Genomic DNA, 17,111 nt, shown 5'->3' on the forward strand with positions numbered 1-17,111 from the left:
AGTGACGGTTATGGAGAGACGATGGGAGTGAACTTGTAGATGTTACTGATGATGGTTATCGGTGACAGTATAAGGAGTCCTTGATCATATTCATTGCTCGTTTATCTTTTGTGTCAAGAACTCCTCAAGAATGATCACTTGAACGCGCAGCCACAATCTGGTTGACTGGCACTGATCCTCCCGTTTGTTCAGCTCTGTTGAGTGCAATGGTATCCGTTGCATCATGGCATTTAGTGTCTCGCTCTCTTAGTTAATGTTTTTTAAGTCCTTCCTTCCCCTCCCAAATCGGAGAATGGAAAATAACAGATACAGCCATTTGATTGTGTTGAATGTCCTCAATTCCACCATTTTTACAGCCTTTTTGGTGAATAACCACGAATGACGGATGCGCCAGAAGCCCCTCATATTGCGGTCAACGATGTGTTCTATGTCCTTCGGAGCACTGGACAGTATTGTAAGCATGTTTGCACGTTTGATTTACATGTATTTCAAAATTTCAGATCCAGCCACCATCATCGAGGGTCGTGTGAATGAACACGGAGAAACGGAATATTTTGTCCATTACAAAAACCGTGAGATGTGCCAGTTCACTAAAGTGTATTTAATTCGTTAACCAGGAGACAGGAGATTGGATGAGTGGGTGACACAAGACCGAGTTGACATTTCACGCAAACTTAATCCCAGACGAGAGCCGGCGAGTCCATCGGACGTTCGAACTGAACAGAGTGGCCGATTCACCAGGAATCAGAGACGGAAAATAATCACAGAATTAAGGTCAACCAGCCCAGTGAGTGCATTGTTTTGCGTATTTCTAGTTATGTCCAGTTCTCTGTGTACCCACGATGTGAGCAGCCTCATCCGCCACAACTTCTATCGCGCAACCGGGGCGAAAATTGGAATAAAAGCTGCATATTATACGTCACCACACCATGTACTACTTTTGGCACTTTCGTTGCTCGCCGGATTCTAACGATCGCTGCGTATCCGGTTTTCATGCCTTGTTCTGTTTTTCTGGCACTCTATAATGTGCTAAATTTTGGGTAGATCAGGCAATAAGCCGCTATTGCGCACACTGTGTGTTCTGTCTATTGACGTCCATTGCACCACTAAAGCTCGAGTACAGGATCCAGGTACAGTTGGTGAGGCTGCGGCATTCTCTAGGCACTAGAGTGATTCTGCAGCTGCTCCAGTGAGTTGCACCGGTGTTGGTGAATTTTTCGGTTTTTGAACGGAGGCTTCATTACTTGACCGGATAGTTCTCCTAATTTCTACTTCGATAAAAACTCGTACTGGTCGAAATACCGAGTGACGTTTGTCATGTCCATTTGTACACCACCTCACTTTCTTACTCAATTAAAGACACCTGTTGAGAACTGATCATCGAAGACAACTGGATGTAGTCATAGTAGCAGAAGGTTTCAGTACGTAGAGTGGACGCCTCAGTTCACCAGCAGCACGCCTCCGTGGTATGTTCAATCTGAACGCAGAACATCATAGTGGTGAACGTCTTTTGCAACTTTGTATCGTTCACCAGTTGTTTCTTAGTGGTACTGGGTTTAGATGCGGTGGGTTCCATTGTATTATTTGGCATTCACCTACAGCTGTGTGTGCCGTGATCTGTGGGTCCAGATCCTCAATAGGTTTATGAGGCACTAAAATGCCATCCTCCCTTGAAGCTTCATTGGTCTACTGAACCACGTAAACTTCCATCGGCCTTATTAAAAAACGGATCTGTGTTCCCTCCTGGCTAGGTTATATGTACGTGTTTGGGAACGAGAGTGTGCTCCAAGGAATCGAATCCAATCGTTGGGCGTACCCGTGTTCGAAGAACGTACTCAAACTGACTTGCAATCACAAGGGTATAAGTCTTATACCTGTTGTAACACGGCCACTGGTTTCCCTTATTTTGGTACGCCTATCTTCGGCGTGCGAGATGCAAGTCCGAGGACACCAAACGGGAGTTCGACATGAGGGGGAGTGCATTGATCGTATCTCTCAAATACATCGAACGCTTGTGGAATGCCATTTAAACCGCGAACGAACAATCGCGACATTCTTCGACCTTGAAGGAGCCTTTGATTTCGTTGATCTCCAAAGTACTCTTCGCCAGAAGGGATGACCCCGAAGTTCTTAAACATTTTCCTGCCTTTTCTGTAGCTCCGGTGGGGTCATGAAATACAATAAGCTGCCCAGAAAAATCCTAATAACTAATGGAATTTCCTTCCTTTTTTGTCCTATTTCCACATTGACGTTATCGTGGTGTGTACACTTCTAACTACCACTAATATTGTTATCAAAACTACATTTTGAATGAGATTAATGGACTTGGGTTTTGCGGATGAGATCGTTTAGTTGTCTGACGATTGTTTATCCGCATGGAATCTCGTAAACACGATCCTGTATTGTGGCATGCGTTTTGCACCCTCGAAGATTCCCCATCTTTCTGGGCATCTCCGAAATCCCAGGCTGAGGGATTTGCTTCTTTAGTCAATCCACATTTTCTCCAGTTGCATTTGCCGTAGTTGTATTATAACACATGAAGTCCATGCGTGGGTAACAAAGGTGGGACAAAGTTCGCCAACTTATGACGTTTTTGGCGTGAGAAGCGAGTTTCGTTGAAGCTAAAGGGTGGTGTGTATGTGATAACCGCAGAGGTTGTCTTACCTGTGGTTGTGAGATCTTTTGATCCAAGGACCTCGGGCATCTTCATCTGTCTTCAAGAGCTAACAGGCTGCGGGGAGTACGCAGCAAAGTAATGCGTTAGGGCACATCATTACGGGCAACACCAAATGAGAACACTGGTTCCTCACTCCCATAAAACGCAACACAACGGTCGATGTGGCATGAATCGTTTTTAGGTGAGCAGTTCATTGTTGTGTATGGGCTGGAGGGCTGCCATGGCACTTAGACCTAGAGAGAGACATGAGGGTGCAGCTGATAACGAATCAGACTCTTCAGAGCAGTATAATAAAATTACCGAGCAGTTATCACGTATGCCCAACCACCGTCCTCAGTTTCAGAAACGGTTCGCAGAGAACAGCCGTAACAGTTTGAAATGAAAGTGGCTGCAGCCAAGCTGTGCTATGAGGTCCCCTGAGCCTTTCTGACTGAGGCCAACATGATTCTGCTTAAAACGTTCGGAGATCCTGCAGGATACGACATGCAACCGATTTCAGTGTCTTGCGTGTTGTCATTTCGTAACCAGATTGCCTGGCCGGAGTTCGCTTGACGTTTTGTGCTGGGCTCATATTGAGTGCGGTTCGCAAGAGACTCTCTCTCAATCCTGCTAATGGCGTTTTAATTTGACATTATGCTCGGGTGTGTAAATTTTGATGCTTTACAAAGGTAAACTAAATTATTTAGGGCTTCTCAGCACTAAGTTACTCCATCCGTTTCTCTCCACTCAACTTTTATTTATTTATTTTATTTATTTATTTATTTATTCCTCTCCTCATGTTTTTATAACAGTTAAACTCTGGTGCCTGGTATTGGTGCATTGCTGTCAATGACAATGGGTGACAGATTTTGGAAGTCCAATTTTTATTTATTTATTTATTTATTTATTTCCTCATGTTTTTATAACAGTTAAACTCTGGTGCCTGGTATTGGTGCATTGCTGTCAATGACAATGGGTGACAGATTTTGGCCAGGAAGTCCAATTTTTCAGTTGATGTTAATAAGCTTCGCTGAATCCTTTGTTGCGTAGACGCACACACCACTACTGCCACCATTGCCATCATCGCTGGCATAGTGTGTACAAAAGATTTATCGTGAAATAAGCAAGAGAATTGGATGGTCCTAATGGTAGTCTATCATAAGCATAACGAGGTGTCAAAGTTTTTTTGTGTGCAAAATCCTGAACCTTTAATAGATATGGCTTGTAGCTTGTTTGTCCATGACCGTTGTCGTCGCCCTTTCTCTAATACCCACAGCAGCAAGCTCCGGTCTCACTTGATTCCACTACTGAAAAACTGGAACTAGAACATCAAGAGGTAAGTATGGTTTCCTTGTTATACTTAAGATCTCCCATCCCACATTGGGTACTCCACTCACCTTGGGTATCAACTCACTCCAATCTCTTAAGCTAAACAGCCATGTACTGGAGTGCAGTGGTTCTAGCTGATACTGCTTTATTAATCGGGGACAGAGATTTTAATAGAATGAGAGCTATAAGTCTGTTTGTCCGGTAGGTTAGGGAGTGAGAACCATGCAGTAAAGATGATAGCCCGGATGCAGGACTGCTTGACAAAGCCATATTTTTCAGGGTAACTACCCACTGGTTCGCCTCATCTCCGAGCCCCCGTTCGGGGAGACGGCAGTTACCAATGCAACTGAATTGGTTGGCGAAGGCTTTCATGCTTCGTTGCCAATTCATGGACTGACCGCCCCTGGGTCGTCTCTAAGCTGAGCAAAGAGTGGTCTATGAGGCAATCTGTCTCCTGGCATACGAAGTACATGGTCTAACTAGTGTAATCTGTGCAATGTGACCAGCTGATCTATCGAGAGAGAGAGAGAGAGACAGAGAGCCACCCGAAAACTTCGGTATTACTGATCTGATGTTCCCACAAGGACCACACAATATTCTGGTCAAACACAAATGGTCTCGGAAGCTTTTCCACACATGGCTGCTTCGTCCCTGTAGGACATCCCGAACTGTGACATCGTACACATTGGGTATGTTTGTTTCACTTACTATTCATATACATGGGGATAGACAATTGACGAAATATGTATATTAACTACATGTGATCCTATCGTTCAGTAAGCGAGCGCATTAGTTTATTTGCTTTTGATTCGTCCCTCATCCCAGGGCTCGTCCCGCAAATTGTCAGTTCCTATTTATTTGTGGGTTGTGCTTGTTTCTAGTAGCAATGAAAAACTGCTTGGTAGTGTTAAATTTGTTTTCCGGGTGAACTGACCTGATGGCCGTCAAGCCCATTTCATTAGTTGCACGCCTTATTCTGGATCACTTTCGACGCCCTTCTGTACGTTTTGCAGCGATAATTATTGCGTTGTCCACTGATGGAAAGTTATTGCGAGCGCCAGTTCTCCTTTGTGAATTCCCTGTCATCATCGTTAAACTGATCACACGAATTTCCTAACTTTTGACTCTAACAGTCCAAGTGAACTGAATCAACCACGTCAACCTCACACAACGCAGGTTTTAGGTCCGTTATCGTCTCCTCCAACATTGTAACCTATGTCCTGAGTGTTTCATTATATATGAAACCTGTTGATAGTAATAATGGCGTCAACCGTTTATAATTCGTGGCAACAAATTGTTGTGACCTAGTTGTAAGTTTCTTAGATGTTTAGGGGAACCGATCGATCGCAGATACCATAAAACTCTCGAACAGCTACCTACTTCCAGGCTCATGATGTACAATAGAAACACAATGTGGTGCCAACTCACAAAATACTCGGGCGAAAAGAACTGCCGTATTTTTTGTCACATAGTGCTTATTCATTCTCAGTCAACCCATAATTGGGCGCAAGCTCCCAGCAAGATCTTCTTTGTTTTCAGCAAAATGCACTCATTGGTAAACAAGTTAAAGTTCGCGAGAGACTTACCGGGAAAATCATCGTCATCCAATCATCATCATCCAATCATCATCCTCCAATCATCATCATCCAATCATCGTCATCCAATCATCATCATCCAATCATCGTCATCCAATCATCATCATCCAATCATCGTCATCCAATCATCATCATCCAATCATCGTCATCCAATCATCATCATCCAATCATCGTCATCCAATCATCATCATCCAATCATCGTCATCCAATCATCATCATCCAATCATCGTCATCCAATCATCATCATCCAATCATCGTCATCCAATCATCATCATCCAATCATCGTCATCCAATCATCATCATCCAATCATCGTCATCCAATCATCATCATCCAATCATCGTCATCCAATCATCATCATCCAATCATCGTCATCCAATCATCATCATCCAATCATCGTCATCCAATCATCATCATCCAATCATCGTCATCCAATCATCATCATCCAATCATCGTCATCCAATCATCATCATCCAATCATCGTCATCCAATCATCATCATCCAATCATCGTCATCCAATCATCATCATCCAATCATCGTCATCCAATCATCATCATCCAATCATCGTCATCCAATCATCATCATCCAATCATCGTCATCCAATCATCATCATCCAATCATCGTCATCCAATCATCATCATCCAATCATCATCATCATCATCATCAATGATCATCATCATCATCAGCAATCATCATCATCATCATCATTATGAATCTATGCTCCCACATCCTTGCTTTATGCGTGGTTTACACATTTATTTTAGGGAGGCTTGACCTTGTCTTTTAAGATAGTTGATTTCCTTCTTTACTAACTGAGGTAAGCTCCAAGAAGCCACCAGAGAAATCTGGCGGCAGCAAATCTTCTCGCCTAAACGCACATATTATTAGTTGCACCGCGTCCCCGATGTTATGCTGCTTACCTATGCTCCCTGTGATTATTCCATCGTAATTTCAGTTCACCCGAATCAAATTCATCGATCATATTCAGTTCGGAAAATACGAAATCGACACTTGGTACTTTTCCCCATATCCGGAAGAATATCGCCGCCTGAACAAGCTATGGATTTGCGAATACTGTTTAAAGTATATGAAATGCGCGCGCACTTGGGTGATGCATATGACAGAGGTGTGTCGACAACGACAACCAATCGGCAAGCAGATATATCGGAAGGGTGATCTGGTTGTGTTCGAATTGGATGGCAGTGAACAGAGGGTATGCATAGTGTGAACTTTTTCATTACTTTTATCCACATTGTCCCATTGGTCGGAAAAATTGACCCCACTTAGGACGTTGTGTATGAGGCTAAAACGTGTCGCAATTGTTCAACCAGCTGTTCTTATATCTCTATTCCATCTTTGAATTCCCAGCTATACTGTCAAAATCTGTGCCTTCTGGCAAAGCTGTTTTTGGACCATAAAACGCTGTATTATGATGTTGCGCCCTTCATGTTTTACGTATTATGTGAGACGGATCGTGAGGGATGCCACTTAGTGGGATACTTTTCTAAGGTAAGTCCTGCAGTTTATATCTGCATCTCAGTGCTTCACGTGATTCCCTGAAGAAAACGTCAAAACAAGGCACATTTAGGTCAGCTATACATTGCGACAAACCTTTTATACTAAATACTCGTCCCTCGAACTTGGATAAGCCTGTTTATAGTGTGGCCAAAGTTAATACTGAGCTGAATTTTACTACTTTGAGGTGTGTTTCCTGAAAGTGATGACTTCATGTAGTCAGGATCATTACGAGGTCTGTCTTTTTGCGTCGTCACCGAACTAATTTTCTGAGGTACTTCATCCCTGTTTGCCGCCATTAGCAGTCCTCCTGATGTTCCCCCTGGTTAGGTTTCCATGATATATGTATATTTTTTAGAGTTTGAGCCCGTAAATCCGATTCTTCTAAATGACAGAGCTGGTATATCATCACCCGTCTCTCTCAGCCGTCTTTACACTAAGGTTCAAGAGCAAGGTTGTATGCATTTCGCCGTTTAAACTCTCAAGCAGTTGCAGGCTTTGATGAGTACTGTTTCATCTCACATCTCCTCTCCGATATAATTTTCCAATCAGTCTGACACTGTGGAGCTCATCATATTTGCTAGTATTCCCGTTACCAAGATCGTAGTTTTAGCGGATTTCGCGTTCCCTACTCGATTTCAACGGATTTTGCACTACAGGAACTGAACTAACCTCGCTTTAGAATAAAAAGAGTGAAATTTGTACAACTTACTTATATAAGTCGATTTACTGAATAACCCACTTACTTTCCCATACCTCTTATGCTTTTTGGCAATTCACATTAAGATCGTACATAACTTGCATCCCGCTTCATTACTTCGTTTTTATCCTTATATGTATAAAGTATCCAGCCCTGTGGACCCTGTTGTATAGAAACTACTTCGGTCAGCTTTGGGGTCCACCCTCTAGACAAGTTTAACCAACTGGTTTGTATGCTCACCTATCGGCCTTTTCCAGTCCCCATTAATAAGCTTCGTAAAATCCTGGAATTACGCTTTTTGAAACGATGAACTTCATGTTATTATAAGAATGCTTCAGCATTGTCCTCGTCGAATCGGTGAGTAGTTATGACAGTAGTTATGAGTAGTTATGACAGTTTGGAGTCGATTTTGGTACAAATGTGATCATAACTTTATGGCCACATAAAACAGTCTCGTTATATATGGTTTCTATCAGGTTGTCCCCAGTGGTTTCTGCTTAGTTGGTTTACCTGCGATTCCGGTTTCCTCCTAAGTACTTGTCATCTCTTCTACTTACCCTACAGGAAAAGGTATCTGTCGACAACTACAACCTTGCATGCATCCTAACATTGCCACCGTTTCAAAAGCGTGGAATCGGGCGCTTCTTGATAACCCTAAGTATGTTTCCTACATTTTTGTTTTCGTTCACCCTTACGCATCCTTGCTGTATTGTTTGATAAGATGTTTTTCAACCTATTCCACATCACATACCCTTTTCACTGTAATGTGGAACGCTATTTCTGTTACGGCTCGGTCACGCAGCGAGCAAACAATATTGATATACGGATCGTGGCAAATCTCTATCCCCAGCTATGTTACTTGATCCAGACTCCTAGCACGGCGGATAGTAAGAAGACGAAAAACCTCTGACACAAACTTTAATGATCCAAAAACACGCGATCAACAGGCCATGCCCCGAGCTTCCGAACCCAGGTCAGTAAAAAGATGGTATCGTGTAAGAAGTGGTCGGATTTTAAATTTCTTGGAATATCAATAGGCCATTGATTTATTCATAGTTTGACCTTGAAGATGCCGGAAGTTCGCTAGCACACATAAAAATACAGCGTTTTTGGGGGGATATTGATATCCCCAACAATTTCTGAAGTTTTGCTAACCGTAGACAAAGTCGTAACAAAAGTCGCCCATTTTTACTGAATGAAAATAGCCTGCGTTACTAATTCCGCGTTATTGGTGCTCTGTGATTTTGAACAGAAAACCTGGATAAGGATGAGACCAAAACTACTCCTTTTATTGATCTCATGAGTGCACAGCAATAGCTATAGCGATGTACAATAGTGTGAATCGTTCATAAGATAAATGAGATGGGCTCACTCAACCAAAACGACTTTGACTAACGTATGATAGGTCTGGCATTTATAACGTACAGACAATTGACTGACATTGTAACAATATCTAATCTGGATTCACGATAGGCCAAAGAAACAGCACGTCAGAGCTTAGGTCTTCAAGGCCTGAAGATACCATGAGACCGCTTGTTTGTTCGTCATGTTTCCCTCTATCATTGGATCGGTTCAGTTCAACTCGCACACCGTGCACCGAGGTGCAGTGGTTCCAGCTTATTATGAATGAATATGAATATGAATATAATGAATATTCTTGGCGACCAGACTGTTTGTTACCTTGAGTCCGTATTGCTTGCTTGGTTCGCATGCAGCCCTGGGGCAAATGCGGTGGAAAGAGATAAGACTTCTTTTCACATGTAAACCTTTCGCCTGGGTAGATATCGCACACTAGGGGAAATAAGCTTGCACTGCGACGGGTGGGTCCTGACCACCACCGCCGTCAATGATGGTGGACAATGAAAACAAAAAGTGAGTAACATTGTCGATTGATTCAGACAGTAGATGCGTCGGACTAAGAATTATGAGGTGAACTGTAGAATGTTGTTTTAAGAGAAGATCCTCCCGGTAGGTAATTGGGCTTTTGGCATCTCTGCTTCTCTGACACATCCGTCGTCTCAAATTTCGTTGTCTATCGCCGTCTCTGACTCTCCCCAGAGACAGCCTCGAAGTTACAGCGTGAGAGTTAGTTTCTGGAATTGTCCCAAACATATGTTGCTAAAGAGCACAATCAGTCACGAGTCACTAGGTTCATTGTACCTTGTCGTATATCAGCCTTCCTCGGAAATAGAGACAATTGACTTTTGCTAATCTTTCGTGTTACAGAAGCGTTGTCAGCTTCGTCTCCACTTAACGTTGTGTCAAAGTTGTTTTTGTGCATGCATACTACCGAGTCTTTCTATGATTTATTTTTCAGGCTACGAACTAGCCAAGATTGAAGGAGTGGTAGGAACACCTGAAAAGCCACTATCCGACTTGGGTCGCCTGAGCTACCGGAGTTATTGGGAAGACGTAATATTCCACTATCTTTCCGAGCATCCGAGCTGCTCTCTAGGGGAGCTTAGGTAGGTAGATGTAAATGTTTCCATTTGATGTAAGTCGTTTTTTGGACTGTTATTTAATTCCAACGATCAAAACTTCTGGTACCCGCCAGTCTTTTATATCATGGAAGGGCGTTATTTGAAGGACTCGGCTACAACCTCCCTACCCACATCGTTACCGGTATTAGTTTTATTGGGACAACAACTTGGAGCGTACGTCCTCGTGAACTAACTCAACTCGAGGCGGGGGAGAACAAATCTCACTCCCAATGCCGATACTGAAGATATATTTAAAAATCCAACTTTTTACAAGACCAGCTTGTAAATTGTTTTCCTCAGCTACCGCGACTGTCCAAGTTACGTCGGTTAACGGGAAAGCATCACTTTGAATTGATGTGGTAAAATCGCATAGTTTAGTAATATTATAATGCACGTAGGGTCTTCACTACTCAACGTTTTGATCAAGAGTATGCTCATGACGTACGCTTAGACATAACTTGCGGACCTGAAAGGAGAATTTGTCAGACCGTTATCCATTAAGAAACCGATTGTCCCCTTCTGTATCGTTCAATGGGTCATGAGCTTGTGGTTATTGTTTCACTATAAGACCTACTCTGTTTGCGGCGGGAACAGGAGCGGTCGAATGCAACCCCTTGATGCTTAATCTGGGCACATGTCCGTTGTGAATTGCCAAGTGCGAAGATCCTTCTCAAAGCGTTTTGGTAATATATAAGCAGCACAGACCAGCCGTGTAATGCTCCCTCAGTAATTCGTTCTGTCATCTACGATGCCTTTTGGTTACCGATTTCGTGTATACAAACGAGTCACTGGCCGTCTAACTTCGGCTTGTGATGGTGGCATAGGTGTGTGCTATGGAGGCGTAGCTTACCCTCACGAGATGTACATGATGCTCTACCCTTGCATTTTGTTGAGGTTAAGTCCGTCAGCATTGTGACTGGGCTTCGGTTATACGCCTGCTGACAGACTGCCATCTCATTTTGTACTTGCTGCTGATATTGAGACTTCGGTTTTTACTATGGGTTGTGTCAGAAAGTGAATAACGCTAATAACAAACAAGTTATGTATAGTGACCAGCAGAGACATTGTGTCACAAGTGGATTGCAAACAAAAAAGGGACTTTTCGAGTTATGCGTTTGAAAAGTTGTAGCGGACGACGCTGAGGTTTGCTGGACGCAGTTGTGTTGAAAGGGTGTACTGACCGAGCGTGTTGAAGTCTGTCTGGTCTGTCTTTTTTCGTTAAATCCAAACGCTATTGAGCCCATAATTTTCCCGCACAGTGAGTCGTGTGTGGGTCTAAAGTGACGCAGGTCAAGGTGCTGTGTGAAGTGACGAGCGTCGGCCGTTTTATTGAGTGTGTCGACTACGTGTGTTGTGCCGACTGTCAGTTGGCCGTGTTCTGTTCTAATGTATTCTGACTGAACCGTGAGAAAACAATGTGAAAACAAAGGCTCTTACCGAGTTCACAGAACCCGCTGTTGGCCAAAGTTCAGATTCATGTGGTATAATTTGTGACGTGTGGAACAAAAACAAGGCGCGAGGGAGACCGTGGACGTGTATGCGCTAATCAGCTTGGGCGACCGCTACACTGACATTTTGTCGCTACCCTGTTGTGCTTTGGATTAGGTAGTTATTTGAAGTTGAAATGGTCCGTTCATCATTTGTTGTTACTGTCTGCTGTGGAATAAACCTGGCTCTGTGCACATTTACACACACTAACACATTTCGAGGTATTCTCGAGGTGTTTAGTGTTTGCTTTTTTCCATACTATTATCCTCTACTTTACACTCCGTTTAGCTCAACGTCTAAAAAATACTGGAATCCGTTAGCATTAGACACCACGACAGAATGCTTTGTAGGGAGGTTTTTTACCTAGTAGTTTTTCACTCAGGATTTACTGTAACCAATCCGAACTCACTCCTCTCCCACAGTTTCATCTAGCACTTTTCCTGCGCCCTTGTTGTAGCTCGTTCACCTGTATTGCAGTAGATGACATCCTTTGGACACTTCGATGTCAACGTGGCGTACAATTATGGCGCTCTGGTCGTCACGCCTACATGAAAGCAGAACACCTAAAAGAGTATCTTCAGCAGCTCTCCGAAAGTAGCCAAAGAACGTTTGCCAAGTTGAATAGTAGCACTCGGCGAAAACCTAATGGAAGCTATGTTGAATTCGATGTCTCCTGTTTAAATTGGGCTCCACCGCCCAAATCATCTTTACCGTCTGGCAAACGTTTTTAAATTGTTTTGTACAAACCCCTTATGTTAATCGTTTCCTGATACTTATCACGTGCATATTTTTACATTTGTTTCTCTGGATATGTTCTTTCTTACTCGAAAACATTTAAAGAAACGTTCTCTGCTACATATGAGGAGCAGTCGCTTAATTCGGCAGTCCTGATTTTTCCTAATTCGTATGTCTTCGGCAGGATGAACTCAGTTTTAAAATGCGTATACAAACAAACGTATACGGTTCTAGGACCTTACTCCAAGGGTCAAACACACCGCAATTTACAAGTGCGTTCCCAGTGTACTCCACTTGGACGTCTGCTGACAGGACTTCGAGTTCTGGTCATGTCTAGTATACGAGCCGGTTTGAAGTGCTCAAACCAGTATGAGTTAGTCCGCCCAACTCTGTTCACTGCTGCACGCTGAATATTCTGATATAACTTTGGACCCGCGGATGCCTAGCCTGACAGCCGCATTGGGACTCAGACAGCAATGCCTCATCTCTGCGTCCTCGGGCCAGAACAAACCCCTGCAACCAAGTGGTTCAGACCATTGAGTCATTGACTCCTAGCAAAGTCCCTCAAGAAAGCCCTAAAGACCGCTTTGTCGCGGTTGGGACTTTTGAGTCCGAGGCTATGGGAAGGGTCCCTGAGCAAAACCGTACATTCACCCACTGCCTTGTGGGTCATACTTTTGAGTCAGAGACCAAGGGCCTCAACCAAACCCCCTTCTTCGGCCTAGACAAATGAGAAGTATGATTCACTCAATCGGAAAATGTTTGGGACCGATTGGGAAGTCATCGTTTCAGAGGGGTTCCGTAAACAATCGGTAACGTTTCGCTTTTGACACAAAAGCTTCGTCAGGCCAAGCGAGTAAGTAAGTAGGTTGATTGGGTTTTAAGGCAGTCAGGGAACCAATCCGTGAGATTCCTTATGACTAGTGACGTGATCAGTGCGGGGGGTTCAGTCTGATGTTCCTGTTTGTTGATTAGTGGGGATGACTAAGATTTACGATAGATTGGTTAGAGGGGATTCGTCTTTATGATGAACTCGTATTTCTTCGTCCTTGCTTCTTCAGTCTAGGACACCTTAATGGAAAATTCCTCTTGGGGTCGCTCACAGATTTCGTTCACCTGTGTTCGTCCAGTGGTTTGGAGATGGGGGTAGGGTTGTTAATTGGATCTAACTCTACTTGGATTTTGTACTTTAAGACCCAGGCGATTTTGCTGATAATTGCACACCGCCTCGTGTCATCTCGGCTGATCTAAGACCGCTCTCCACACGTTTGCAAGTTCTACCCCCTCTATTCTATTCACACTGGGATGCTTGGCGATTTCCACCGCCTCGTCCACCAGTCGCTGTGGTGTGAATCTTAAACCCCGACTCAGGATGTCCACATTTTCTAAATCTATACTACGCCCAGTGTCTAGAGCATGCCCTGCCATTGCTGAATCTTTGACTAACGCCTGGTATTCTTCTGCGTTTCTCGGTGGTTTGTTAATGGAACGCTTATGCTCACCGATTCTGGTGTGCAATTCCCTGGCTGTCTGATCTATATAAACCTTCGTACAGTCGTTACATTTTATTTTGTATACACAGTTCCTTGTCCTATCAACCGTAAGGCCATCCTTCAAATGCACCAACATCGAGCGTAAAGTTTTCCCCTTCTAGAAAGCTACTCTAATGTTAGCAGTATTTAGTACCCTTCTAATGACTTCAGATGTCCCTGTTTTGTATGGAATGACCGCTGTTCCGATCCACTCCTTGTTGGGCCTTGGTGTTGGCACCAATACTCGTCTTAGTTGCCGCTTAATTAGACCCACTGGGTGTCCGCTATCTTGAAGTCCCTTTTTTACCTCAAGTTGTACTGCTCTTCGGTCGACCTCCTCTGTACACACTGCTCTCACTCTTCTGAACATCGTTGAGGCTATGCTAGCATATACTACTTTTGGATGTGCAGAGGAGTAGTTTAAAACCGCACCGCTATCTGTTGATTTCCGGTATACAGTGGTTTTTAATTTCCCACCACTGTTGTGTGTCATGTAGTCAAGGAAAGCTAGTGTGGATTCTAGCTCTATGCGAAACTTAAAATGAGGGTCCAATATGTTCAGATGTTGAAAGAATTCGTTCACCTTATCCCGCTTTATCACAACGTTCACTGACTCCTCCCGACACGTCCGTCGCCCGAGTCTTGATTTATTTAGCTCAGTTAGCTAACATTTGCTCCGCATCTAAGCTTCCGCGTAGCAGAATAACTTACAAGGAATTTGTTCCACACTGCGGCTCTCAATGTGCTTACTCTGCCTTTATCACTTAGATGCTTCAGGCCCTATAGTTCTCATTCAGATGTAGTCTGAAAGCATTTTTTTTTCACCAATTTTCCTGTGACTTTCATTACTTAGACTTGGTATGGCCCCCATCCTAGTGACATTAAACTATAGGATTGTATCGATTGTAGTCGTTTGCGCAGCTCTATACTTTGTTCCGGTTAGATCCTGTTTTTTACGCCAGTCCACATAGGAACAGAGCGAATTTCCCTTTGCCGAGTTCGATCAAGCCCAGAGCTGTAGGTTTCTACCACTGAATTAGGCATGGAAAACAGTACTCTTCTCAGCAGGCGGCAACACGGCCCAGCCAGCTAAGCTTACAGCGCCCTTTGCATTGCTTGAGACTGCTCCACCAAAACCAGTCTCCTGATCACTCCATTCTCAATCATTTGGTAAGTAGCCAATTGGCAAGCTGGCGAAAGGATCAAGAACCATCTGATCAGCCACCAAGACTGAATTTCACCCTCAAACAAGTTGTCATCTGTCTGGCACTTTTATGACACTGACAAACTTTTCCATATCGCTACGAAACGACAGGTCAAGCTACCGGATATGACGACTGTTACGTTATGTTACTACAAAAGGTCTGCACAAAAAATATCATTACGATACTTTTGCTATCCAGGATTCCGATCAATCAATCCGTTTGAACGCTTTGTGTTTAAGTCAAGTCGTACTCCAATGGAATTTATTTTATGAATTTGTCACAATCAGCCATAAATGGGATTCTCACAATTAGGACCGAATCAGGAAGGGTGTGACCGATTGCCAGGAGTTTGTCGAAAATCACCGTCGCCAGTATGATTTCATTTCAGGGTTCAATGATCTACGGAAGAACGAACAGTCAAGCTTTTATTTTCTCAGAAATTAAAAACGGTCTTTACACTAGGCTTTCGTTCGCTCTATAACTGAGAGTTCACCTGTCCCATCACGGAATCATTCAGCTCACACCCAATTTGTCTGTTGTCCCTTTGCAGGCCTGGAGAAGTAGGCTATACTCACACATGGGTCGCGCAGTAACCGAGCCTCATAACGATACAAGGTGACTTGGAGACAAGCATTTCCCGCTTGTGAAGTTAAACTCTTATCTGCAAATTATTATGGTGTCGACGTAATACCAAAGAGAACTCTCAACTGTAAGTGCTGCGCGAAGGCCTGGTCCAAGCCTAACTGATGTACTCTAGAAAAGGCGAAGACGGTTGCGGGGTCATCTGCAACGTCAATCAACAGCAGAAAGTGGATGGCTCTGTGTTGGATTTTGAGTGTTTCATAAGTGATTCTGGATGTTTCTGGAGACTACTATGCCTTCTCCAGAAGAATTTCGACGTAAGGCAGGCCGTCCAAGAGTATTTGATTTATGAGTTCGGAGCTCCTCAATGCTTGTGCATACGAGTCTATGTACGCACGCGTGTCGAAGCAGAGATAAACGCAAGCGAATCAGTGTTCAAGGCGACCGATTCTCCCCCATTACTAAATTGTCTCGTGACGCCGGTCGTAATTCGAGCCGGGCATCATTGTCGTGGTTAACGATGTCCTTGTATGATCTATGTAATTCATGTAAATGGGCGAAGCTTACGAACACATTCAACATTGTTGTTTCTTCAAACTGGTCCCCCTCTAAGGACGGGTATATACCTCTAATGAATACTTGGATAAGCAAGCCACTGATTCGGACCTCGGTTGACCATAAAAATGGTGTCTTGGCTAGATAAATCACCCAATTTGTAAACGAGGTTTTAGTTCTGGAACTAGTGTGCAGATTTTCACGTCGGATCGTGGCCATCCATGGAATTTGAACTCGGGTCTGTGAGATGGTGAATCACGGACCCATCCATTTAACTCCAAGTTTGACTAGTAAATAGTTAACCACTTTACTGGGATAGAGGCATGCATTTCCATAAGCACTATCCAGATATACACAGTCTTAGCACTAATGCTAATTCTTTCTCGCGATTTGTAACGTGTCACTGTGACGAGAACAAATTAATGATCTATCTTGCCTAAGCCTAACGGTTTAAGCAGTCAGGAATCCTACGACACACGTAACGTCATTTGATTGCTTTAATGTAGGCATATTTTGTGACCTACACAACGAGCTTTGAATAAGGCTTTACTCCCATTTCCATATTTCACAACCGAACTGCATTCAGTGAACTCTTCCTAAAGTGAAAAAAGTTAGAAGTGAAAAAGTTCATGCTCGAAGGGACAAATGTTGAGCTTCCAGTAGAGTTACTTTGTGCGATACGTCTTATGCCTCAAAATGACTTTCAAGAACAGGAGTGTTGGCGCAGCTATCTGAAGTAGA

General features: G+C 43.5%; 2 protein-coding genes across 2 annotated transcripts in view; one reads left to right on the forward strand and one right to left on the reverse strand.

Annotated features, from left to right (window-relative positions):
- Nucleotides 1-378: 378 nt before the first annotated feature.
- On the forward strand, nucleotides 379-16,333 carry T265_03522 (hypothetical protein; the record flags this gene model as incomplete). The annotated part of the gene is made up of 11 exons (XM_009168034.1): nucleotides 379-454; nucleotides 501-572; nucleotides 618-787; nucleotides 3,933-3,992; nucleotides 6,534-6,791; nucleotides 6,947-7,087; nucleotides 8,358-8,451; nucleotides 10,111-10,258; nucleotides 12,219-12,473; nucleotides 13,772-14,006; nucleotides 16,121-16,333. The coding sequence occupies 11 exons, from the start codon at nucleotides 379-381 to the stop codon at nucleotides 16,331-16,333; spliced, it is 1,722 nt and encodes a 573-aa protein (XP_009166298.1).
- The window catches only part of T265_13273 (hypothetical protein), a gene marked incomplete at both ends in the record, with an annotated part of 44,805 nt that continues 41,423 nt past the window's right edge, over nucleotides 13,730-17,111 (reverse strand). Inside the window, one exon of the mRNA XM_009168070.1 lies at nucleotides 13,730-13,956. Coding sequence (XP_009166334.1) covers nucleotides 13,730-13,956 — 227 coding nt within the window. The remainder of the gene's footprint in view (nucleotides 13,957-17,111) is intronic.

This window comes from Opisthorchis viverrini (assembly GCF_000715545.1).
Source record: "Opisthorchis viverrini unplaced genomic scaffold opera_v5_51, whole genome shotgun sequence".
NCBI classification, from domain to species: domain Eukaryota; kingdom Metazoa; phylum Platyhelminthes; class Trematoda; order Opisthorchiida; family Opisthorchiidae; genus Opisthorchis; species Opisthorchis viverrini.